This window comes from Canis lupus, chromosome 31 (assembly GCF_011100685.1).
Source record: "Canis lupus familiaris isolate Mischka breed German Shepherd chromosome 31, alternate assembly UU_Cfam_GSD_1.0, whole genome shotgun sequence".
In the NCBI taxonomy this organism is placed as follows: domain Eukaryota; kingdom Metazoa; phylum Chordata; class Mammalia; order Carnivora; family Canidae; genus Canis; species Canis lupus.
Window position 1 is genome coordinate 28,477,032 of NC_049252.1, and position 25,493 is coordinate 28,502,524.

The 25,493-nt window shown below is 50.5% G+C and overlaps 1 protein-coding gene and 1 long non-coding RNA gene across 3 annotated transcripts; one reads left to right on the forward strand and one right to left on the reverse strand.

Annotated features, from left to right (window-relative positions):
• The first annotated feature begins 1,028 nt into the window (after positions 1-1,028).
• Positions 1,029-24,675, forward strand: IL10RB (interleukin 10 receptor subunit beta). 2 transcript variants are annotated; one of them, XM_038581374.1, is made up of 7 exons: positions 1,029-1,165; positions 2,447-2,570; positions 6,249-6,406; positions 8,650-8,816; positions 12,192-12,339; positions 17,833-17,987; positions 23,953-24,675. In XM_038581374.1, exons 1-7 carry the CDS (start codon positions 1,117-1,119, stop codon positions 24,274-24,276), a joined length of 1,125 nt encoding a protein of 374 aa, XP_038437302.1. In that variant the 5' UTR covers positions 1,029-1,116; the 3' UTR covers positions 24,277-24,675. The 2 variants fall into 2 exon arrangements, with proteins under 2 accessions (XP_038437302.1, XP_038437303.1); XM_038581375.1 differs by lacking the exon at positions 23,953-24,675 and adding an exon at positions 20,477-21,174.
• On the reverse strand, positions 17,238-24,099 carry LOC102153360. Its single transcript, XR_005382297.1, has 5 exons — positions 23,291-24,099; positions 20,581-22,076; positions 19,210-19,360; positions 18,332-18,405; positions 17,238-17,993 (listed from the first exon to the last, which is right to left on the reverse strand). It is a non-coding gene; the product is annotated as an uncharacterized LOC102153360 (long non-coding RNA).
• Positions 24,676-25,493: the final 818 nt, after the last annotated feature.

Below are 25,493 nucleotides of genomic sequence, written 5' to 3' on the forward strand. Positions count from 1 at the left end.
TAACAGTGTTCAGAGTAGTTTCTCATGAGAGTGTAAATAAAATAGGCAAGCCGCTTTGTGGTCCTGCTGGCATCTCTAGGGTTAAACAAAGGTCCCAGTGTGTGCCAAGTGGAACCAAGGGAACGCTCCTCTCCCCTGCTGCGTTCCTGGTGGAGCATTCTAAGGTCAGACAGCAAGTAGGGCACTGCATCACTCTGTACTTACCCAGCTCTGGGTTTTCCAACCTCACCCCTGCCAAAGCTTTGAAAGGGGAAATTAAATCTTTCTCAAGCATTCCTGACAGAGAAACGAGTTTTTGCCCAACAAATGACTGGTTTTGTGGCGTTTATCCCTGGGTGGGAAGGGGTCATGAGGACCCTTTTCAACTGTCTCTGCTCACGAGCGTGCTTTAAAATCAACCTATTTGCAGGGACAGGGGATCATAGCGGGAAAAAAAAAAAAAAAAAAAAACTTGGGCAGTACTGAATGGGTGTCAAGAAAAACCAGCACCACCCGTAACCCCGGAGAGAAGCTCTGGGTGGGCGTCCCAGCGTGTTTATTTAATTTGGAAAAGCATGCCTTTAATGTTGGGGGGCGGCGTCCCCCAGATCCGGGGCACACTGTACGTGCAGTTTCGCAACCGTTTTCCTACCGGTGTTTTCCACCCACGCGATGTGGGGAAGCCAGGTCCCCTCCCTCCGCGTCTCCCCTCCTCCAGCTCCCGAGCCCCGCCCCCGCTCCAGCAGCCCCAGCCCGGCGCTAGGGCTCCGGCCCGGGGGGGCGGGGCCTGTGGGGGGCGGGGCCTGTGGGGGGGCGGGGCCTTGGCGGAGACGGGGTCTCGGCGAGAGCCTCTGTGGAGGCGGGGCCTCGGCGGGGGGCGGGGTCTCTGTGGGGGCGGGGCCTTGGCGGAGACGGGGTCTCGGCGAGAGCCTCTGTGGAGGCGGGGCCTCGGCGGGGGCGGGGTCTCTGTGGGGGCGTGGCCTCGTCTGGCCCCGCCCTCCGGCACCCGGAAGCGGCCCGGGCGCGGAGCTGGAAGGTCGGCCGGCGCCTCGGGGAGCCGGCACGGGGGCGCTTGCCCGGCGGCTGCCGCGGCCCCCGAGCGCCCCCGAGCGCCCCCCGCCGGCTCCCGGCGCGGCCATGCGGCGGAGCCTGCGGAGCTTGCTGGGCGGCTGCCTCCTGATGTCAGGTGAGGGGTCCGCGGGGAGGGGGCTCCCGGCCGCGCTGGGGAGCTGGAGGCCGAGCCGCGCCGCGGGCGGCGCCCCCCGAGCGGACCCCAGGCGCCCCGGGAGTGCGGGCGCCGGCGCGGCCCCCGGAGCCTCCCTTTCAGCCTCAGCGCCCCGGCATCCGAGCTCTGCCTCTCCGCCCCCCAGCTCTGTGGCTTCGGGGCTCTAAAGCCACCGAAACCTTTTCAGCCCTCCTCCGAGTGTCCTCCCCGGCTTCAGACAGCAGCGGGCCCCTCCCTCCTTCCTTGCTGATGACCTGGGCTCCTTCCAGGACGCCGCACTCTCCCGGCCTTCCTCCCGCCTCTCAGCCTGTCTGCACCCCGGATCCTCCAGCCCTGCCAGATCTTGCCCCCGCCCCCCCGCCCCGCGCCGGCCCTGTAGGGGATACCAGCAGAACCCTGGCCTGGAGTACCATAGTACAGGCCGTGACTCACTGTGAGTCTCCCTTGGCACCGGTTGCAAGAGGGGCCAGTGGTTTATCCTACTCTTCACTCTGCTTTGGGGTATGCTTGATATTTTATATTGAAAATGGGGATGCCTGGGTGGCTCAGTGGTTGTGATCCCGGGGATCCTGGGGTCCATCCAGCCTCAGGCTCCCTGCAGGGAGCCTGCTTTTCTCCCTCTGTCTAGGTCTCTGCCTCTCTCTGTGTGTCTCTCATGAATAAATAAATAAAATCTTTAAAAATAAAAAGTTTAAAAGTGATTTCTATCTCTAGCCCAGATCTCTCCTCTGTGCACCAGGCTCCTTTCTCCAGCTGTCTGGGACATTCCTGCAGGTCTATCTCTCTAGTATCTCCAAGCTAACGCAGCTAAAATAAGACTTTTGGTGTCTTTGCCCCCAGTGCCAATCAGGACATCAGGTGCCTAAGCCGGGAATGAATATTAATCTCTCCATACCAAATGTAGACAGAAAGTCTAGAGTCTATACCTCTGGAAATATATCTAAAATCCATCTACCCACACCCTCACACCTTTTTCCCACCACCCAAATCCAGGTCACCCCCAACTGTCCCTACCTCTTGCTCTCTGCCCCACCCTGACCCCCCAGCACCCCCTGGCAGTTCTTCAGATAAAATCCAGAGAGTACAGCTAATAGCTAATGTATGTCTCGTTTCCCCTCACCCACATGCCTATCTGAAGACGTGGAACCATAGGGGAGACCCATGTGTTGGGTACGGTCATTTACTTCTACAACTGGTTTTAAGGAGCAAGGATGCCAACTTTTTTTTTTTTTTTTTTAACAGCATTAGGGCTGGTGCCACCTCCTAAAAACGTCAGAATGAAGTCAGTTAATTTCAAGAACATTCTCCAGTGGGAGTTGCCTGCTTTTCCCAAAGGGACTCTGACTTTCACAGCCCAGTACCAAAGGTGAGTCTGGGATGCTCTTGGCAGAAGGGCCCTGAGCTGGTCACTGAGCTGGACCAGAGGAGAGAGCCTGACTGCTGTCACCTGCATGATCATGACAACTCCTAGGGAACCTCCCTGCTGGCCTTTTTCTTTCTGTGTGGAAAATTCTTGTGAAAGTTCTCTTCTCTGAAAAGAGATACATCAACTCTTTCTTGCTTTTTGTTTGTTGTGATGGTTCAGCATTTGACCATCACAGGGCCACCAGTAGATACAGACATTTACTCGTGTGAGCATGGATGTCATTGGCCCTAGTGGTAGCCTGTTGCCCTATGAGCATATGGGATTTGTCACAATTGATGTTTTTTTAAGAGAAAAAATGTCACTGATATCATCTCCACTTATTAGAGCAGTATTGCTAGAAGTCAACAATTTGCAAATGGAAGCCATCCAGGAAGACTGAGGTATGCAAAACAGGAAGGCCCTTGCCATCCAGCCACCCATCCCCTCCAACAGATTATGACAGAACCTCGCCATGCAGTGAGGTGCAGATAATTTGCATGGTGGGTGCTCAGCTACTCTGTGGCTTGAAAGTAAAACAGCTAGCTGCTGGTTCCGAAAAGCTCTAGCCTCTGAAAGCAGCAGAGGCTAATGAAGGAAGGGTGAGTATCACCAAGACAATTATCTCAGCGGTGCTCTGACCGCCCAGTACCTGCCCTGCCGGTCGATTTTTCCCTCTGCCGGCCCTCCCTCAGCAGCTTGCCATCATACGCCACAGGCTAGACTGCAGGTGACACACCTTTACGCCAAGTGCAAATAGCAGCAGGAGGCCAAAGGGTGATGAGCCGACACACCTGCTTCCAATATGACCCAGAAATGTGCAAAGATAGTCCCTTTGATGAAGCAGGAGGAAGCACAGGTCCCTAGAACCCATTAATCCCACACTCCTCCTCCTCCAAATTTCTTTTGTAGACATAGCCCAGGCCTGCTAAGGCAGGGAAGAAGTAGGAAGATGAGTAAGATAGCCTTTGTTCACTTTTTGGGGAGCTCCTTTGTTCGAAGTAATTTGCAGCTAACAGAACACTTTAAGGTTTCAAGTACAATGCAAAGAACTTCCAAATCACTTATGTCCACATTCACCAATTTTTAAGATTACCACACTTTCTTTCTTCCTCTTTCTCTGTCTTAAGTCATGCCCTTTGCCCCTTAAATTTTCATCATGAATTTCCTAAGAGTGAGGGTAACCTTTTATATCACCACCTGCAGCCATCAAGGTTGGCAGCCTCGACATTGGTGCAGTGCTTTCATCCGACCTACAGTCCTCAGTCCAGTTTTGTCTGTTTTCTCAAGGATTTAGGAAGGATTGTTGTGCCACTCATCTTTCCCTGCGTGTATTTTCTACCCCTGATTGGTTTGATAATTTCATGACTGTTTCCACTCCCAACAGGGAGCCTGCTTCTCCCTCTGCCTATATCTCTGCCTCTCTCTCTGTGTGTGTCTCATGAATGAATAAACAAAATCTTAGAAAAAAAACAAAAAGAATTCAGCTTGAGAGGTTGTGTGTACAAACTCTCCCATACGTGTGTGCTGGGTAAGGGTGACCAGAGGAGGGGTACTTCGGAGGATGAGTTGGTGATTTGAATGTGGAAACATCTTTGTTGGTTTTTTTAAAAAAATATTTAGTTTATTTGATAGAAAGTGTGCACACACATGTGTGTGAGCACATGAGCAGAGGGGAGAGGGAGAGGGAGAAGCAGACACCCCACTGAGCAGGGAGCCCAAAGCAGGGCTTGATCCCGGGACCCTAGGATCATGACCTGAGCCCAAGGCAGACACTTAACCGACTGAGGCCCCCAGGTGCCCTGGAAACATCTTTGAAAATGAGATGTAAATATGGAGAATGGGTTATATTACCTATTTCACAGGGAGGAAAATATTTTTAAATGCAATAAAAATGACTTGATAAAAGAGAAGTTATTGCAAAACAACTTTTGAAATACTCCATGTTCCAGCCAGTTGATGATGCATTAGTTTAAATGAAGGAAGTGGCCACATGTGAAAAAGCCCCCTTAATGCACTGACCCCTGGAGTCTCCAAATGATGGGATGTCAGGCAGCCCATGAAGAGTTGACTGGCGAAGTGTTTGTGGTATAGTAAGTGAAACGAGCAGATTATAGGATAGGCTGAGCCCGATGACCTCTACGTACTTTTATTTTTTCTTAAGATTTTATTTATTTATTCATGAGAGACACAGAGAGAGAGAGAGAGAGAAACATAGAGAGAAGCAGGCTCCATGCAGGGAGCCCAACGTGGGACTCGATCCCGGGTCTCCAGGATCACACCCTAGGCCCAAGGCAGGCGCTCAACCACTGAGCCACCCAGGCGTCCCGACCTCTACGTACTTTTAGCAAGAACTTGTGGGTATCGCCTAGAATGTGGCCAGGTGTATGGTGGTGCCCAAGACCGTGAGCCCAGACGTCAAGCTGATCCAAGATCCACTGGGCAAGTTTCTTAGGTTCTCCATCCCTGCACCTCATCTATGGAGTAGGAGCAGTCTCCGTCCTGCCCTCGTGGGCTGTGAAAATTCAGGGACATAATACAGATGAAACACTTCTTGCCCTGCCTGACACCTATGTGCTGGACAAGTGGGCTCTGACTGTTTTTATCACTGTCACCTTGGTTGTCCCCTCTGAGGACAGCCACATTGGAGGAAGGGACACAGAGGAACCAGCCAGACAAAATCCTCACATCTTCCAAGACAGGAGACTGGGTTTCCTCGGGTCAGGTGGAGCTGATTACACATCCTCCGGTGGCTGTGACATCTCGAGGTCACATGCACCTGGTGGCTCTTCCCAGACAGTGTTTTCCTCTATAAGCTTCATGCTTCTACCACGCTTCTCCCTTCAGGGCTCAAGCTGTGTTTTAAAGCAATCATATGCAACAAATCTGTAGACAGATGAATCATTTTATAGTTTTTCCCTAGTAATAGCAGCTGTAGTGATTTGTAGGATGTTGTTTGAAATTCCTATAATAGGCTTATTTGGGCTAATTCATGTATAGCAATACTCACAAACTGTGTCCCTGTGCTTCTATAAATTGCAGAATCAAGGAGGGCAGCTTTCTTGGTCAAACATATCGAAGACTCAGCCCCGTGTTGGAGAGGCACACAGCTCATTAAAGCTGTGAAAGTCACTGAGGGAGTTCTGTTGTGAAGACAGACACCTCTTTACGTTGAACCTAGTTTCTGCCCCAGATCGTTTGACCAGGGGACAGATTTTTTTTTTAATTTTAAAGATTTTATTTATTCATGAGAGACACACAGAGAGAGGCAGAGACATAGGCAGAGGGAGAAGCAGGCTCCCTGTGGGGAGCCTGATGTGGGACTCAGTCCCAGGACCCCGAGATCACGACCCCAGCCAAAGGCAGATGCTCAACCATTGAGCCACCCAGGCGTCCTGGGAGAGATTATTTTTGACGTGACTTATGATATCTCAGGGATCACTGAAGTCCCGTGGGGCACAGTTTGGGAAATGCTCATACAAAAAAATAAGCTTGCTGTTCATCAAAACTGATGATGAAGAATTTGGTGTATTTTTCTCGTGTTATCCTCCATCACCCTTTGGTAGTGGGGATTAATAAAGCACTGGTCAGCCCCAGAGTGGACTGGAGTGAGAACTTTCATGTTTTTTTCTGATTTTACAGTTATAGGAAATTCCAGGATCTATGCACAAGTACTGCCTTCACGGAATGTGATTTCTCAAGTCTTTCCAAGTATGGTGATCACACCCTGAGAGTCAGGGCTGAGTTTGCAGATGAGCATTCTGACTGGGTAAACATCACCTTTTGTCCTGTGGATGACAGTAAGCCACTTTGTTTTCCATTTCATTGTCATGCCATCATCATGCCTTGGTTTTCTTTCCCCAGGAGGTAGCCTGTCGGAGGGAATTCTTTGAGCCCCCACAGAGTGGGTGGGTGGCCTTGCAGAAGGGGGTTAGGAAATATAATAATGAGATCTATGACCCAAAAGAGGTTTGTGGGAGAGACAGGAAGGGATAGCCATAAAGTCAATATGATGATTAAATATAAATCTATCAACGTTAATGCCTGGTGGCTATAGAATGAGTTAAGGCCAGTGTTGTCAATGAGAAGAACGGGAAGGATTAATGTAGTACATTTTCTGGGAGGAAGTCAGTTTGGAGTTAGGACGTCAGGAAATGTGACATGACAGATAGAAGAATAAAGGTTATTCGAGACAGGTATCAAATAAAGGTTACTCGAAGACCAGACGCAGATGGCCAGCTTGGCCAGAAGGAAGGACAGAGCACTGGATTTGGCTAATGGCAGATGCATTGGGTCAGGCTGGCTGGTAAGCATAAAAAAAAAAAAAAAAAAAATGACCCCAGGTTAGATCTGGCGGGGGACTCACCAGGGGTTATGAGGTGAACATAATTAGAACATCGGGAATTGGAAACTAATGAAGCGACCTTATAGCAGTTGAGACAGCAAGAGGATAGGGGGTGACAGGAACCTCATTAACAAGGCTCAGGTGCAGCCTTTCAAGGAGTAGCCCCAGAGAAATTTGGAAGGATCGAGTCTACTCAGAGTGGGGTCTTTATACCGCCACCTGCTCTGGACCCCCATGGCTCCCACAATTTCACCCTCCCTGGTTAGGAATGCAGCTAGGATGCCCTTCCACTCTCTCCCAATTCTGTCCCAGGCTTGGGCACCAAAACTCTTATTTCTGGAGTCAGAAATTATCAAAGTAATATGATCTTTTTTCTAGGGATCTTTAAAAAACTAAGAAAAGTCAACACTTATAAAAAAAAAAAAAAAAAAAAAAAAAAAAAACCACAAGCAGCTTGACAGTAGTCAAGTTTCCAAAACATAGTTCAGGTTTCTGCCCCTGTAATTGTTCACTGACTTACCAGGTCCTGACTGGTTCCAGTTCCCTATTGGGGCCCATCTGTGGAAGTTCCCTTTAGAAATTCATATAGAATAGATAAGCAGCTTGCCTGAAGGTCACACAGATAAGGGGTGGCCCAGCAAGGATTCTGAGCCAGGCCCCTGCACCCATGCTCTTAGCAACAACTCCCCCTACTTTGAGTACTTACCTCTTGGACTTTATATGACAGGAAAGATATCAGAAAGAATTTGTTTATACTTGTTTTGAAAAGATATGTAGTAAGTTTTCTTATCTTGTTTTTAGCTACCAGCATATTAAAAACAGGGTAAAATCCTGGAAACAGGCCCATTGATAGCCTCAAAAAAAAAAAGAATACAGGATATAACTTGAATAGCACCGTCATCCAGAGATACTTATTATCCATTGTACAATTATTACTGAGCGCCTACTATATGTCAGGCACATTCTTAGTGCAGAAGCTGTAATAGCGAAACAAAATCCCAGCTGTCATGAAGCATACACTGTAATGGGGGAAGACAAATAAACAAATAGATATATATTTTATGATAGATGTGACTGTGGTTCCCCAGAAAATAAAGCAGGGTCCTGGGGCAGGTTGTGTTGGGAGCTGCTCTTTACATAGGGTGGTAAAAGAGTCTCCCTGAGGAGGTGACATTTGAACAGAGACCCAAATGAAGTGAAGGGGTTAGCCACATAAATATCCAGTAAAAGAGCATTTGGACAGAACAGCTTCAGACTCTATTGGAAATCCGTATGATTAACTATGTATGTTAGGCACTAAAAATAGTAGAAGTTACCATCTGTAGCTTCCAACCCAGCAAAGGAAATAAAGAAAATTCAACCCAATAGAAAGAAAAAAGAAGAAAGGAACAAACCAAAAAAAAAAAAAAGTCTTTGTAGAAAAAACAAAATAATATAGTTGGAATAATTACAAATATGTCAGAAAGACAATAAACATAAATGGACTAAACTTGATTACTAAAACAAAAGGCTATCAGATTTTGTTAAGAAACAAAATGCAACTACCCCCCCTTGGCCACATCAAAGCAATCTTACATCAAAGAGGAATCTTACATCCTTCAGTAGACCAGTTGGTCTGCACAGTTATGAAAAATAAAATGACGATGTTTTTAAAATGTGATTTTTGACTGCCCTTTTGCTTTGTTCTCTTCCTCTTAGCCATGATTGGACCACCTGGAATGCAAGTAGAAGCACTTGCTAACTCTCTCCATCTGCGTTTCTTAGCCCCTAAAATTGAGAATGAACCTGAAACATGGACCATGAGAAATATTTATAACTCGTGGGCTTATAATGTGCAATATTGGAAAAACGGCTCTGATGAAAAGGTAAGCCTGGCAAATCCCATGCATTTCAGACATAGGTTCCCCTTCTCTGTCTAGTGTTAATCTAAGCCCCTGACTATGGAGAAAAGAGGTAGGAGGCCATCCAGTCAGGGTCTTGCAAGATGGTAGTACCTTATAGTCCAGAGGATCTGAGGCTAGGTTCTCTGAGTGCCAGAAGCTTCCCAGTTTGAGGGATGCCTTGTATCTGGCCATGCTTCCCAGGTCCCAGGGGGAATTTGTAGAGCAGACTTGAGACTACAGATGGTAGGGTGCTCACACAGTGAGAGCAGGCCTGAAAGGAAGCTGCAGGAGAAGGAAGGTAGCACTGACTCAGCAGTTGGCTGGCGGAAGTCAGAGTCAGCTGAATCAGGTGACATTCTGCATGACTGCTGTTCTATGGTATGAACCCCCATGCCCCGTGTACACCATAGGATAGTCAAGTCCACACTCAGGACAGCCCCACCCCCAGACGCTAGATGAACAGTGTCACATTTTACCTGTCTGACCCCACTTTTCATTCTTGCTCTCCTCCTCTTCAGGGGATGGTTCCTTTAAAAACATGAGCTAAGAGATTGACCCAGTTGGAAGGTTGCCCCTGCTACTGGGACTCTAGTCATATTCTCAATCTCCACCTCCTCGTGTCTGCAAGACGGGCATAATAACCCACTTCATGGGGTGCCAGGTGTTGGCGGGGTGGCCCAATCAATTAAGTGTCCCAACTCTTGATTTCAGCTCAGGTCATGATCTCAGGATTGTGGGATCAAGCCCCACATTGGGCTCCACAACCAGCACAGAATCCACTTGAGATTCTCTCCCTCTCCCTCTGCCCCTCCCCCTGGTTGCGCTCGTGCTCGCTCGCTCTCTCTCTCTCTCTTTCTCAAATAAATAAAATCTTTTAAAAATAACCCACTTCATTAATAAAGTGGAGATAATTACCTACTTCACAGGATTTGAGAGAGTTTGATGACTTAATGAAAAGACTAAACTTGCCCTGTTACCTGAATAATGTGTATGGTGGATACATGGGGTTTTTCCTTCCCCTTATGTAGACATAATAAGGCTATTTTCATTCATCCTTGGTTAGGCTCTGTTCTTACACTCAGCACTTCCTAGCTGAAGGCCATTTGTGCTCCTAACTCACTGACATATGTTGTGTAAGTTAGGTTACATATATGTTATCTCCTCTCTATTAGATGTTGGTCCTGTTGCTTAATTCTCATGAGTTCGGGAGACAAGGGTCACCTGTGTGTGTTGTCTTAGGAATTATGGAATTAAATTTATATGTACATACGCATACGGCACAGGCTCTCAAAATCTCAAGTTGATTTTTCCTCAAAAAAACTCTTGGTTTTTATGATCATGAAATGATGCAGAATATTGGCCTTCTTGACAGAATAGATGATTTCACTTATAGTCAAGCCCCCGGGAGATGTGTGCCTAGAAAGCAATATAGGAAAATGAGTTTTACGGTCACTTATCAAATGCAGGCATCTCTGTGAAGCTCTGGGGTAACAAAGGTCTGACAGGGCCAACCCACTCCAGGACTTCACATCCTACTTTTATGAAGGCTCAGTTTCCACAGCTGCCATGCCTGAGTGCCTCCTGCACCAAGCGTGAAATAAACACCCAGCTTAGCTTCTCATCCAGAATGTGCCCACAGAATAGACATCTGGTTGCACATTTTTCCTGTCACTTCTGCCTTTGGTGTGACACCCCACGTGTCAGAAAGGCCTCCTGCGTCCCAGGTCCTCCTGGGTATCTGTAGTGTCGCCAGGACAGGTTTATACATGCCCTAGACTGACCATTTATGTCTCCCACCAAATTCACATGCTGAAACGCAATACCCAGTGTGAAGGTGTTAGGAGGTGGGGCCTTTGGGAGGCATAGGGTCAGTGGTCCCTCATAAAAGGGACCGCAATGAGCTCCCTCGGCAATAGACATAAGACAGTATGGTTCCTTTTTTAGAACTAATGCAGTGTGAAGGGAGCCTGGCTGGCTCAGTCAGTTAAGTGTCCAACTCTTGATTTTGGCTCAGGTCACGATCTCAGGGTTGTGGGATCTTGCCTCCCACTGCCACTCGTGCTCACTCTCTCTCTCTCAAATGAATAAGTACATCTTTAGAATGCTATGTTAAAAGGCTGCCGTATTAGGTCCCTAAACTCATAGCATAAAAAAAGACTTCGCGAAATTCTGTTTCGTCCCGATGGGAGAAAGTGAGCAGACAAAACCAGAAATTGCCCAGGTGTCAAAGATGGCAGGAAAAAGCAATCAGAGGGGACTTGAGCAGGGAGGCTCTTCATGTCTGTCCTTCCCTGCTTGTCACTATGGGTCAGGTCTGAGTTCAATCTCTGAAAAAATAGCATTGCAATGTTTTAGGGGTAGTGGATACGTAGAAACAAGAGCCATTCCAATTATTTTTAATTATTGGAAGTTGTACCATATTCTTTGCGTATTCAGTGGTACAACCCAATCCTTGTCAATAAGCTTGGCTTTCTCCTACAATGAAGGAATAGAGACAAGTTGTCAACAAACCCAGCACCGCCCCCCCCCCCAAAAAAAGAACAAATTGCTGAAGTTAAAAAAAAGAGTCTGTGCTCACTTTCTATTGAAGTTCCTATTCATGTAACACATTTTAAATAGGACCCTTCTATCAGGAAATATAACCAAGATGGAAATGTGGGTGACATATACTCTTCTGGCCCTTTATTTTGCTGGAAACTTTTAGTTTCCCAAATTCAGGAATATATCGTCAGTGAGGATACCCTATGCTCATACTAAGCCAAGTCAGGGAGGCCCCACAAGAAGCACAGTGTGCCTCCCAGAGGAGCCGGGCTGCCTGACGAGGGCATTTCAGGTGCTCCAGTGGAGGAGCGATTCTAAAGAGAACCCTGGGCCCCTAAGGTCAGAAACCTGCTCTTAGAAGGAAAAGCACATGGGGGCCTCTGGGTGGCTCAGTGGTTGAGCATCTGCCTCCGGCTCAGGTTATGATCCTGGGGTCCTGGGATAGAGTCCTGCATCAGGCTCAGGAAGCCTGCTTCCTCCTCTGCCTATGTCTCTGCCTCTACCTCCCTGTGTGTCTCTCATGAATAAATAAAATCTTAAAAAATATATAGAGAGAAAGTGAGTAGGATGGTTTGTATGGCATCTAAACTAGAGAATCCAGTAAACGAAGTGGTTTGTCAGGACCAGTCAGTCCTTGCCCCAGGCCTTAAAATGCTCCCAGGGCTCCCCCGACATGAACGGGGAGCAACACCTGCTTCCTTCCTCTTCCTGTTTTGAGCCCAAGGTAAAGATGATAACTGCTGAGCATGGGAGGGGGGAAGAAGATGGTGTCCCATCACTGCTGCGGCATGTTTTTATTTTTGGCTTCATTCCTAGTGGCCGATTACCTGTCAGTATGACTTTGAGGTCCTCCGAGATCTGGAGCCGTGGACAACTTACTGCGTTCGAGTTCAAGGGTTTCTTCCCGAACGGAACAAAACTGGGGAATGGAGCAAGCCTGTCTGTGAGCAAACAGCCAATGATGGTGAGTGTCCGGATGGAGCATCTAATTCCGCTTCCCCTGAGCCCTTCAGATAGCTTTATAGACCCCCTCGAGGTGTTTGCATCCGCAGGTTCCTCAGACTGGAACACATCCAGTTCAGAGTGCCTCCCCTTCCCGGGCTGCATGTCTCCAGCCTCTTCAGACATATGAGGAAGAGTGTAGATGCTTCAAGCACTGTCCCCCGCAAGGGCTATTTGTCACGGCCTCCAGGACCTCAACGCAGTGGCTCACAGATCTTAAAGAAGGAGGGAGAGAAGGGGGGAAGAGTACCTTGGGCCCGGACACTTGTGATCATTTACATACAGACACATCGCATTTGCATACAGGGTGATCCAAACTTGTGGCCTGGATGTCTGCACACAAACAACAGGCCTCTTTATTATTTAAAGACATCGTTGAGGGCGCCTGGGTGGCTCAGTCGGGTAAGTGTCTGCCTTTGGCTCAGGTCATGATCTCAGGGCCCTAGGATCGAGTCCCGCATCTCCTTCTCCCTCTCCCTCTGCCCCTCCCCCTGCTCATGCTCTCTCTCTTGCTCTCTCTCTCAAATAAATAAAGTATTTTTTTTAATGAAAAAAAAAAAACCCACTGCCAAGTGCAGTGTCATCTCACTGCGTTCATGATGATTTATGGGCATTTCTCAAAATAAGAGCCCTGTATTTGAGCACTTTTAGCGCATTTGGTCTGTCTACACCTTTTTTTGAGGATTAGCATTCTAAGGAACGCAGCCTGGGGAAAAACCAGCCCATTGTGTGCCATAATTTAGCAACAAATCACTCTTGTCCGGAAGAGGAAAGGCAGCCGGTTTGAGCGACTTCCTTCTGGGTGCCCTAAAATTGCTTTGAGTTATCATCCTTATTGTTTCCAAGTGTTGATAACCACATAATTATCCATTCTGGGTTGTTTGTCATTTTTTCCGGAGATCAACATCAAGCTCATTGGCCTGTAGTTTTTTTAATCTCATTGCTGTAAACGCACAAATTGTTTGCCTTAACCCAGGATGCTTTCACGGCTCCCAGGCCAATGATCTTTGCGGTGTCCTCCAAAGCCCTTCGGCAATGGCAGCAGCAAGTTTTCTCAGGGCCACAGAGCCACATAGAAAATGAAAGGCCTGCTGCTGTCTCCCTGGGGTGATTTCTCTGGCATTTGCTGTTTCTCTCCGCGCACTCCCCCACCCCCAGTTGGGGCCTCCCATCGGTAAGGCCAAGGTCAGTGCGCTAGTGAACTGCCTGTGTCCTTCTCCCTCAGTCTGAGGGTCTGAGCCAGCTGAGCCTCTCTGCAATGCCTTTCTTTTTTAAAGATTTTATTTATTTATTCATAAGAGACACACAGAGAGAGGCAGAGACACAGGCAGAGGGAGAAACAGGCTCCCTGCGGGGAACCCGATGTAGGACTCGATCCCAGGACCCCGGGATCATGACCTGAGCCAAAGGCAGATGCTCAACGACTGAGCCACCCAGGTGTCCCTCTGCAATGTCTTTAAATAACAATAACCCCTTCCTTCGTGGGCTGCAAGTTACTTTCTAGGCCACATGTTATTTCTACAGAGCTTCTCGATGTTTTTTCTCATTCTGTTCCTCTCTTGAATCATTTTTACTTGAATCAGAATTCTGTACCTTGGGAGCCCCCATCCTGCTTGAGTCACTAGAATATCTGGTCTTAGAATTATCCTTCTTTTGGGGCGCCTGGGTAGGCTCAGTCGGTTGGGTGTCCGACTCTTGGTTTCCATTCACATCATGATCTCAAGGTCATGCATGAGGCTCAGCCTGCATTGAGCTCTGTGCTCAGTGCAGAGGCTGCTTCAGATTATCTCTCTCCCTCACCTTCTGCCCCTCCTTGCTCACATGCTTGCACCACTCTCTGTCTTTCTCTAAAATAAAGAAACAAAATCTTTAAAAAAGAATCATCCTTCTTTCCTCTAAACACCTGTCACCTGCTTTCCCAAAACCTTGAATGTATTTCAGGATCATCCAGTGTCCTGTCCTTCCTCCATTAACATAACACAGGACATGGGACGAGTCCTAGACTGCTCTGTGCCTCAGCCGTCTCATCTGCAAAATAGGGTGAGCAATGGGCAGCCACGGTGGCTCAGCAGTTTAGCGCTGCCTTCAGCCCGGGGTGTGATCCTGGAGACCCGGGATCGAGTCCCACATTGGGCTCCCTGCATGGAGCCTCCTTCTCCCTCAGCCTTTGTCTCTGCCTCTGTCTCTCTCTCTCTCTCTTTCTCGTGTCTCTCATAAAAAAATAAAATCTTTAAAAAAAAAATAAGGAGAGCAAGGTGGTGTCACCACACATGGGGGTGGCAGGACTCAGAACAATGCCTGGCACACAGTGAGCCCTACGTACATTAGATATTATGGTTATTCGTAATGACGTCCTTAAAATCACACCGTGGAGTATTCTTAAAGGTTTATGTCCTGAGACAAGCCTCGAGGCCTACAATTTGACTCATGAGAGAAATATCTCAAATATTTTGTGGCTACAAATGATTGCCCATGAATGACAAAACACAAGCATTTTAGAAAAGTCTAACCCATTGAAAACCTGCTTTTGTCAAACATCACTTTAGGTTTGTTTAAACATAGTTCTCTCTTGGGGATCCCTGGGTGGCTCAGCGGTTTAGCACCTGCCTTCGGCCCAGGGCGTGATCCTGGAGTCCCAGGATCGAGTCCCAGGATCGAGTCCCAGGATCGAGTCCCACGTCAGGCTCCCTACAGGGAGTCTGCCTATGTCTCTGCCTCTCTCTCTCTCTCTCTCTCTGTGTCTCTCATGAATAAATTTTTAAAAATAAAAAAAGATTAAACATAGTTCCCTCACTTAAACCTCACAACAAATTTTAACATGAGCCTCTTGTTAAGGATCTGCCCTGCTTACAGACTGGGCAGTGAGGGTTCAGAGAGGTCAAGTAACTTGTCCAGAGTCGCTCAGCTAGTCAATGAACAGGGACGGAGCAGGTTACCTTTCCCGTAATTTACTGCCGGCGGATACAATGCACAGCTGAGCACAGGCCCGATCTCCCCGAGGGTGAAGCAGGGAGATGCATTCCCCTGGAATGTGTGGTCAGGGGGAGCTGTACCCAAGTGAGAGAGCTTTCTGGAGGGGCTTTCGACTCCTGGATCCTCCCCCACTTCTTGGCCTGTGTGAAGCACTGGTGACCTGTCCTTACCCTTTCTCTCTCTGGGGAAGTCACAAAAGCATGCTTTGAATTTGCCGGCCACCAAGCAGGTGTGCCTGTGAAGCATCCTTAAGGAAATGACGCTGACACTTCGTGGCTGGGTCACAGGGACCCAGGCGCTGCCCTCCAGGGGCCCAGCACGGTGCCATCAACGGTGCCAAGTTCAGGGGGCTCAGCCAGCAGCATTCAGTCTGTGTTCACGGAGGGATCCGGATTCGTGCCCCACAGCAAACTGCTGAGACATTAGATGGAAGGCCAGATGGACAGGTGGGAGCCTGGGGCTTCCCTAAGAGCTGGGACGCCAGATCCCAGGTCAGCCTCCTGTTGTCCCCTGCGGCACGGCCAGCTCGCCACATGACCCTGCATTCACTGAGAAAGGACATGTCTGGGTTGGACGGGCTCAAAGTGGAGGCTGGAAGGCACCGCTCCTCAATTCTAGCAAACGAAGCGAGTGAGAATTCACAGGGGATCAGGGAAGAGTTCCCCTGAGCTCAGCAAGGGCGCGGGGCCAGAAAGATGGTGAGGCCACTGCTGGCACGAATGAGACACAGTGGGGTGACGAGGGAGGAAGGGGGTCCCAACCCCTGCCCTCTCTGCAAACACCCTAACTATTCAGACATCTAAGGAGTGTCTGTGGGCCACGCACAGTGGAGTGGGGGGTGGGGACCAGCAGCTGATACCGCCCCAGCGTGCTTTGGTCTGCCCCGTGCAAGTAGGGATGAATATTTTCCCCGCAAATAAAATGACTCCCTTTCAAATGACTTGCCCTTGAAGAGCAGGGTTCATTTGCTTGGCAACTCTCAGCACCAGATGCTTGAGGTTTGAATCAGGCGGGTGGTGCCTGCCGGTGGCCGGGCACTGGGAGGGTGGGTGGCCCTGGGGTAGCAGGAGGAGGCGTCTGGGGCTGAATGAGGGGAGCCAGGACCACAGACGCCCAGGTCAGAGGTAAAGCTGGATGTTAGTTAGAGTGGTCACAGCAGATCTTATTCAGTGAGGACTGCAGGAGGCAAAGAGGGACCCGGATGTTTTAAAGGAAGAACAAGGGATCAGAAATGGAGAGAGAGGGGATCCCTGGGTGACTCAGCGGTTTGGCACCTGCCTTTGGTCCGGGGCGTGATCCTGGAGTCCCGAGATCGAGTCCCACATCAGGCTCCGTGCATGGAGCCTGCTTCTCCCTCTGCCTGTGTCTCTGCCTCTCTCTCTCTCTCTCTCATGAATAAATAAAAAATAAAATCTAAAAAAAGGAAGAAGAAGAAGAAGAAGAGGAGAGAGAACCAGGGAAGGGACAGATCAGGAGACGCAGCTTGGAAGGTAGGTCAGGGTCCATGTACTTCGGCCATCGGTGCCTAAGGCCAGCTGGTCTTTGGCCAGTTGGGCTTCCACCTTCCCCACCAAAAGCTGGGGGCCGGGGACCCTCCTTCATGATGATTGCAACTTCAAAGAAAGACAGCCCTGGGTTTTAGGAGATACCTACGCATCTCAAAGGGGTGGGGGAAGGATTTGCCATCATAAGCTCTTTATAGGGATCCCTGGGTGGCGCAGCGGTTTGGCGCCTGCCTTTGGCCCAGGGCGCTATCCTGGAGATCCGGGATCGAATCCCACGTCAGGCTCCAGGTGCATGGAGCCTGCTTCTCCCTCTGCCTGTGTCTCTGCCTCTCTCTCTCACTGTGTGCCTATCATGAATAAATAAAAATTTAAAAAAAAAAAAAAAAGTCCATAAGCTCTTTATAACAGAAGCGCTAAGAAAGGAAGGCCAGGTGTTGGCGAACGTTCTCTGGGCAGCCTTGTGTTCTTCCAGAGGGAGACCCAGGGTGGGTGCTGGGTCGTGCCCGCAGCGTGGCCTTAGGCCCCTGGAGGGCACGCTGGAGCTCGGGCAGGTCTCTAAGTGCCACGGCGTGGACGCAGCCGTGGTGCCAAGAGCTTCTGCCAATTGCAACACAAAACACTTCACTGCATGTGTTTGCTTGGGGCTCCAGGGTCCCCCTCTTCTGCTTCGGGGCCAAAGAGGCTTTTCCAGAATGGGGAGGCTCACGGCTCAGAGCTCACAATTCTTGCGTATTATATGTCCACCGTCGTGCCAGAAACCAAAGCTGGAAAAAGATGGGAAGGGGTGACACTCGCTGGAAAGCCCTGGATCCTTGGGCAGGTGCCCCATGCTTCCTCCTCACCCCTTCTGAGATGAGCGTCCAGCCCTGTTTTCAGGGACTCCCACCGGATTGCGATGGTGACAGTGTTGAGGTCAGGTGCCCCGCCGTGTCCTTGACCTGAACCTGACCTAACGCGGCCTCCTGTTGTCCCCGCAGACACAGCCCCGTCCTGGACTGTCGCCATCGTCCTGGCAGCCTCGGTGTGCGTGGCCCTCCTGCTGCTCGGCTGCTCCGCCCTGCTGTGGTGCCTGTACAAGAGGACCAAGCACGTCTTCTCCCCCAGGAACTGTCTGCCTCAGCATCTGAAAGAGGTAGGCCTAGGACGGGGTTGGGGGCCGGGCGCGGATCAGAAAACCCTGATCGGAAGGGCCGGCTAATCCCACACGGTGCCAGGCTTTCCTGGAGGATGACACCCTTCTGCATGCGTCTCTGTCCCCAACCCCTCCCCGGCGCCCATATCAGGAAGTCCATGGTCACAGAACAGCCTGCAGGGAAGAGGCAAAGCCCTCTTTCTCGGACCTTCCATCCCTGAAGCCCCGAGTGGTCAGAGGTGACAGGCACTCAGCTGGGGGGCAGCTGCCAGCAGTGACACCCCCCATCCCAGGCAGCTGGGGCGGCCAAAACCTCCCTCCCAAAGGAGGTCTGGGGGGCACACCTCAGCATCCACACCTCTTAGACGACAGGGACCTGCTGGAGCGGGACCTCTGAGACTGAAGTTGTTCCCTCTTCCTGGGGGAAGTTACAAGAGAAAGGATAATGGGACTGGCCCCAGTCCCCCCTCTGCAGCTGGTCCCAGGAACACAAGTGACACTCAGGGTCTCGTGGCTCCGCTGGGCCCCCTGCAGGCCCCTCTCCCTCTCACGTGACTAGCCACTGCTCATCTGCTGGGGTGACCCAGGCCCTCTGCTCTGAGAAGTCGGAGTCTCTGCTCATGGGCACCGGAGGCCTGTGCTGCTCTACTTTTCACTTGCCATCAGCATCTGAGACACCCAACGACTCCCTTCCTTGCCAGTTAGGCTCTTGACATGAAGAGGTGGCCACCATAGCTTCAAGTTTACCAGGACTCCCACTGTGCCCCCTGGTAGAAAGGCTCTCCCTCTGGGAACCCTCTAGACCAGAGGTCCGCAAACCTTTCCTGAATTAAAGGGCCAGAGAAGCAAGTAGTTGAGGCTTCACAGGCCAAGAAGCAAAAATCAAGATATTATAGGGCACTTCTCCAGCCGCTTAGACGGAATCCTTTAAAACTCTGAAAACCTTTCTGAGTCCCTGGGCTTCACCATAGTTTGCTGACCTCACTCTAGACTCCCAGAGCCTAAAGATGCGTGTGCAGGGAGCACTGGTTCCCCAAGTGGGTCACGGGGAGTGAGGGTAAGCGGGGCCACTCCTGTTTCTACCCCTTGGTTCCTGAACCCGTGTATGCTATGCATTGAGGATGCAGCATCTCCTATTGGCCCTTGCTCCCAGATTGCCCCCGGGTGCTGGAGGGTAGCACCCCCGTTCTCACAGGGCACCATTTCCTGGCTGGCACCTCACCTGCACTACCAGTCAGTCAGTCCATTGCTCCTCCAGGCCGGCAGCTGCTGGGTGGTGCAGTGTGTGGTGTCATCAGTGGGTCCCCGAGACATGTTGCCCACTCCAGGCCATGCTGGCCGTCATTGGGCCCCTTGGTCTGGCCTGATGTCACCTATTACAATGATGTATTGGCTTGTTAGCGCCTCTGTAACAGTCTGCAGCTTGTCATCTCTCAGTTCTGGAGGCCAGAGGTCTGAGATCAAGGGTGTGGGCAGGGTGGTTCCCTCTCAGGCTATGAGGGGGCATCTGCTCCCGGCCTCTCTCCCGGCTTCTGGAGTTTTCCTGGCACCCTTTGGTGTCCCTTGGCTTGTAGACCCCTCATCCCAGTGCCTGCCTTCATCTTCACATGCTGCCCTCTGTGTGTGTGTGTGTGTGTGTGTGTGTCTGTGTCTAAGTCCAAGTTTCCTCTTCTTGTAAGGACACCAGGCATATTGGATTGGAGGCCCACCCTGATGAGTGTGCTTTACCCAAGTTACCTCTGTATAGACGCCGTCACCAAGTAAGGTCACATTCTGAGGCGGTGACACTTCGAGGGGCAGCGGAGCACCTCAGCTGGAGCTGACACCTGCTGCAGGGATGATTTGCCATCCCGGCCCTAGAGGGCCTTGGTGGGCACCACTGAGGTCTGAGGGATTGTGTGCTCCGCTGGCCCCGGCTCCTGTGGCAGTCTCGGCGTTCTTAATGATACAGAGACACTTGGGGCTGCTCCCGTGGGTCCCTAACACATGCCTCTCCCACAGACTTCCTCATTCCTGACCCTCCAGTCCCCCTTTCTTCGGGGTCCCTGACCACCGGCCTAGCCATTAACCCCTGCCTGTGAGTCCCCGAAGAGCCCAATCTTGGGCCTTGTGATGGTCCCTTCTGGGTGGCACGGTCTCCCAGGGTCCTGTAGCCACAGGCTCTATCTCTACTGGGTCCCTGTCACATCCAAGAGCTATTTGAACCTTCTTAAAGGGTATAATTCTCTGCCGCAGATGGCCTGGCCTAGCTCCAGAACTCTAGTGATCTGCCCTGTGATTCTCCTTTGAGGATTTGCCGTACACTCCAGCCAGCGTCTTTTCCCACCACAGACCCTCAGGGACCTGCCAGGCCACACAGCCAGCTCACGGCCATTGGGTTCCGTTAATGTGTCATCATTGGCAGATAATGCCGGGCCTGCGTACCCCTGCCCCAGCCGGTCCCAGGATGTGGCGAGGGCAGCTTGCTCCATAGCCTCTACTTTCTGCAGGGCCCCTTCCTGCCCTTGGCAGCTGTCCTGTGTCACCCTGTGAACACACTGGAGTTGCATTGGCAAGGGTGGAACATGCTGCCTCCAGACCCACGGAGGCTCACCTGGCGTGGTGCTGGTTCTCAGCATCAGGAAAGGTGAGGTAGGCTCGCCGGTCCTGTACCTCGGAGAGGATGTCCAGCATGCCCTCTGCCATGGGTTTCTCAGGCTCTGAAGCACATCTGCCCAACCAAGGCCTCGCCACTTCTTTCCCTTCTGGTCCTGTTACCACATTGTCATGACAGCTGGTGTCAGGCCTTGTCCCCAGACCATCCAGTCAGCTGGCAGAGACTGTCCCCGGGAAGGACACAGTCCCTTGGCCTCAGCCCCTCCCTTCTGTATGGCACAGCTTCTGGGACTCTGCTCTGAGCCGGGCCAGCCCCCTTCCTGTTCTGGAAGCTACAGAACAAGCACCTCCACCGTGAGGGCTGGTCTCGGCCAAACAGCATCCACAGTGAGACCATGACCACCGGCAGGTGTTTCAGAGTGGCCAGAACCTTCTATCAAGAGTGGTGACTGAGACAGCAGAACCAGAATGGGCCAAGAGGCCTCTGTGAGATCTGGAGAAGCAGGAAGAACAAAGGGGGGTGGGCCCATTGCCCCGGGTAGAAGGTGTTTTGTAAGTAGAGACCCAACAGGAAGCAAAGCTATTCACCTGCTACTTCGGTTTCTGGCTCGCCATCACAGAGACCCTCAGACAGGAAAGGACAGATGGGGTTACGTGTCGCCAGGCAAATCAAAGCCAGAGACGGGCGGGGCGGGGGTAGTGAAGGGGGGGCCTTCGGAAGGAGCCCCTGCTGTGAGGCTAGAAGACTTTGCAGCCCTGCCTGCAGAGCCAGCCCCTGTGATTGACCTGAGAAATGGGGCAAGTGCTTGGGGGGGGGGGTGCGGGGGGTGAGCAGTGAAGGATGAAGGAAGTGAGTGCCAGGCAACCATGCAGACTGGGATCATTGCATCATGAAATCCTCCAGCCTGATGCATGATGTAAAAGGTCCACTAACCACGGCCAGAGAATAGTTAGGAATTTCGGGAGACTTAGTGGGGGTGGAGACTTTGAGTTGAAGCCACAGGGGGTTTATCCAATACAGCTAGATGGGGTTTCAGGGTGTCCCACCCAGAGACCAGCCTGATCCTTGCATTCCTGAGACTCAGCACATCTTCCTCCGCTCTTCTTTCCTGTGCCCTTTCCTGGGAGGATCAAGGGTGGCTCTAGTCCGATCTTACAGATCCCCTGGATCCGAGGATCTGCGGAGGCTCCTCCTGCCCCCTACCCATGTCCTCCTTTGGGCAACAGAAATCTGGACATAATTCCTCTTGCCTGCCCCTCCCCTCGCTTCCATCAGCTGGTCGAGACCCAGGGGGTGGGAGGTGACACCAGGGGCAGTGCGGCTGCCAGCGGCTTCAAGTAAGTGGCATCAAAGGGCTGAGTGTGCAGATTACGTTAAGAGGGGAGCCAACCGGCCGACGTGAAGCTACAGGTGAACAGAGGAGGGGAGAGGGGAACCTGCGGAGCCTTGGGACCGTCTCCACCTCATCCTGAAGATAGAGAGCGTAGGTGGACCTACAAGGAGGAAAAATGGCAAATGTGAAGTTGGCAGATGTTCTGGGAAACACAGCTGGGCAGCTCTCATGGCTCAACTGGTCAGACCAGGGTTCCCACCCGGGGCCAGCCCCGTGCCCTGGGAGAGACAAACCCACAAGGCCGTGTCCATAAACTGCTCTACACAGAAACATAGCGCAAGCCGTGTGTGGGGTAAATCGGCTAGTAGCCACTGGCTCGCGGCCGCCGACTGGGCGGGCAGCACGGGGCTGAGAGCTGAAATCCGGGACACGTCGGGGCCTGGCGAGCGCCAGAGCGGGCCCCTAACTCAGCCTGAGGACGCACGGGAGATCCAGTTCATTACTCCAGGACACATTCATCCCATGCCCGCACCAGGCTGCTGCCTAGAGGCAGCGACACTCAGGCTTTAGTGCCACAGCATTGGGAGTGGTCTAAAAATCTCTCTCCCGGTTTAAAAGAGGAACCATCAGGGGGTGCCTGGGTGGCCCAGCCAGTTAGGCGACTGCCTTTGGCTTGGGTCAGGGTCCTGGAGTTCCAGGATCAAGCCCCATGTGGGGCTCCCTGCTTGGCGGGGAGCCGCTTCTCTTCTCCCTCTGCCCCTCCCCACTGCTCATGCTTTCTCTCTCCCTCCCTCTCTCCTTCTTTCTCTCTCTCTCTCTGTCAAATAAATAAATAAAATCTTTAAAGGGACACCTAGGTGGCTCATTCTGTTGAGCGTCTCTCTTTGGCTCAGGCCGTGATCTTGGGGTCCTTGGGAGATCAAGCCCCACGTGCGGCTCTGTGCTTAGCAAGGAGTCTGCTTCTCTCTCTCTCTCTCTCTCCCTCTCTCCCTCTCCTCTCTCTCAAATAAACACATAAAATCTTTTCTAAAATTTTTCTTTAAAAAAAAAAAAAAAAGAGGAACCATCAGAGGGTGACCTGATTTCACCATGAGAGGTGGTCTGAAGTGCAGATCTGTTGTTGCATTTTAAGAAACTGTGGTAAAATACACGGAACATAAAATTTGCCATCTTGACCATTTGTGAGTCATTAAGTGAATTCACACTGGGTCCCGTTGTTGGGCAACCTTCACCACTGTCTATCTCCAGGACTTTTTCATCACCCCAAATGGAATCTGGCCCCATTCAACAGGAAATTCCTACTTCCCACTCTGCAGCCCCCGCAAGCCCCATCCTACTTTCTGTCCATGAATTTGACCCCTCTGGGGACCTCACCTGAGTGGAATCATATGACATTCGTCCTTTTGTGTCTGGCTTATTCCACCCAGCATGACCTCCTCGAGCTTCATCCGTGTAGCCTGTGTCAGAAATTCATTCCTTTTTAAGGCTCAGTGAATTTTCCCTTGTACGGAGGGACCCCATTTTATTTATCCATTTCGGCGTCGATGGGCATGTGGTCGGCTTCTGCCGTCTGGCTTTCGTAAATCACACTGCTGTGCACATGGCTGTACCAGTCCTCCTTTGAGACCCTGCTCTCGGTTCTTCTGAGTGTATATTCGGAAGTGAAATTCCTGCATCGTGCGATAATTCTATTTTTAAATCTTTGAGGAACTCTCCTGCTGTGATTGTCACATGCTTTAAACCAGCGTTCTCGGGGCGCCTGGGTGGCTCAGTGGTTGAGCATCTGCCTTCGGCTCAGGTCATGATCCCGGGGTCCAGGGATCGAGTCCCACATCAGGCTCCCTCTGCCTGTGTCTCTGCCTCTCTCTTTCTCTCTGTGTCTCTCATGAATAAATAAAATCTTTTTTTTTTTATTTAAAAATATAAATAAGTAAATAAAGCATCACTCTCCAGCCAGGAGTCTTGTATAAAATCTGTGTAAGCCCAGAAAAAGAATTTGGACAATTTTGATCATTAACTTTCTCTCTCTCTCGTAGTTTTTGGGTCACCCTCATCACAATACCCTTCTGTTTTTCTCCTTCCCGCCCTCTGATGAGAATGAAGTCTTTGACAAACTGAGTGTCATTACGCAAGTCTCCGAAAGCAGCAGACAGAGCTCCGGCAACAGCTGTACTCCCGGGACCCCGTCTGGGCAGGGATCCTCCGAGCTGGTCCCCAAGGAGGGAGCAAACACACAGGGGTGCAGCACCCCCCTGCTTCTCTCGCCTGCCACTGAGGGTCACCAGAGCGGGACACCCCCTGAGCAAACCCCAAATCCAGAACTCTCAGATTCCAGGACGTCTAAACAACCACAGAGCTAGATTTTAAAGACTGGCTTGGCAAAAAAAAAAAAAAAAAAATACTCCACGTTGGGAATTTGCTGCTCTATAAAAGGCCTCAATGATTTAAAAAGAAGAAAAAAAAAAGATACGTTGATCATTGGGAGTATAATTTTCAGCTTCTGATGCACACTAATATAGGGAACGAGTTTTGAATTAAATTAGAAGAAACAAAAATATCTAAAATGAGGAATAAAAACTGAGATGCTATAAAATCCAACCAGACGGCTGATGGACTGATCACCAAAACCACCTCAACTCTAAAGGGGTCAGCAAGCTTTCTGGATTCTCAGGGAGGGATACTTAGACTGAACTTATTTTGCTACCTGTATATGTTTTATATCGTGCTGGTGCTCTATTAAAGTTTTATTCTCTATTTAATATGCATGCATTAATGGAACCACACTTGGATGACTGTCAGATATTGAATGAGGCTCTCGTTTGCCATTGCTGGTGTCCATTCGTTCTACAGGTATTCCTCAGTCCCTTGCTGCTGTCAACCAGGAACCGCACCAGGTGTGAGGGTCTAATGACATCTGGGACCTGTCAGTCTAGGAAGCCTTGAATTCCACCTCAGATACCTACTAGCCTCTGACCCCGCCGTTTCCTCATCTGTACGTGGAGATGAAAAGACTTAAAGATTAGTCATACTCCATAAAAAGTGCTGCCCCCAGGGGAGCCTGGGTGGCTCAGTAAGCTAAGCGGTTGACCCCTTCAGGGTCGTGGGCTCCATGATCAATGGGGAGTCTGCTTGAGGATTCTCTTCTCTCCCGCTCCCCTTGCATGCCCCTCTTTTTTTTTTTTTAAGATTTTATTTTTTTATTCATAAGAGACAGAGACAGAGGGAGAAGCAGGCTCCCTGTGGGGGGGGGGGTCCAATGTGGGTTTCAATCCCAAGACCCCAAGATCACCCCCTGAGCCAAAGACAGACACTTAACCAACTAAGCCACCCAGGTGCACCCACCCCCTTTTCTAAAATAAATAAATCTTAAAAAAAAAAAAAGTAGTGCTGCCCCCAGTGCTTGTATACAGTAGGTACTCAATAAATAGTAGCCATTGTTTTTTTTTAATAGTAGCCACTGTTACACGCAACATAATCTCATGAGTATGACTTTAACTCCACAAACTGAGGTCAGCAACAAATGTCCCTTCCTCTGTGCCAGATTGCCCAATAAAGCATTCGTCAAAGGCCACAAACA

What these genes read in the sequence shown, in the direction of transcription:
- IL10RB (XM_038581374.1), top strand. Translation starts at nt 1,117, where the DNA reads ATGCGGCGGAGCCTGCGGAGCTTGCTGGGCGGCTGCCTCCTGATGTCA. An exon ending in TTCACAGCCCAGTACCAAAG is followed by an intron (nt 2,571 to 6,248) that starts GTGAGTCTGGGA and finishes CTGATTTTACAG; the next exon opens with TTATAGGAAATTCCAGGATC. An exon ending in CTTTTGTCCTGTGGATGACA is followed by an intron (nt 6,407 to 8,649) that starts GTAAGCCACTTT and finishes TCTTCCTCTTAG; the next exon opens with CCATGATTGGACCACCTGGA.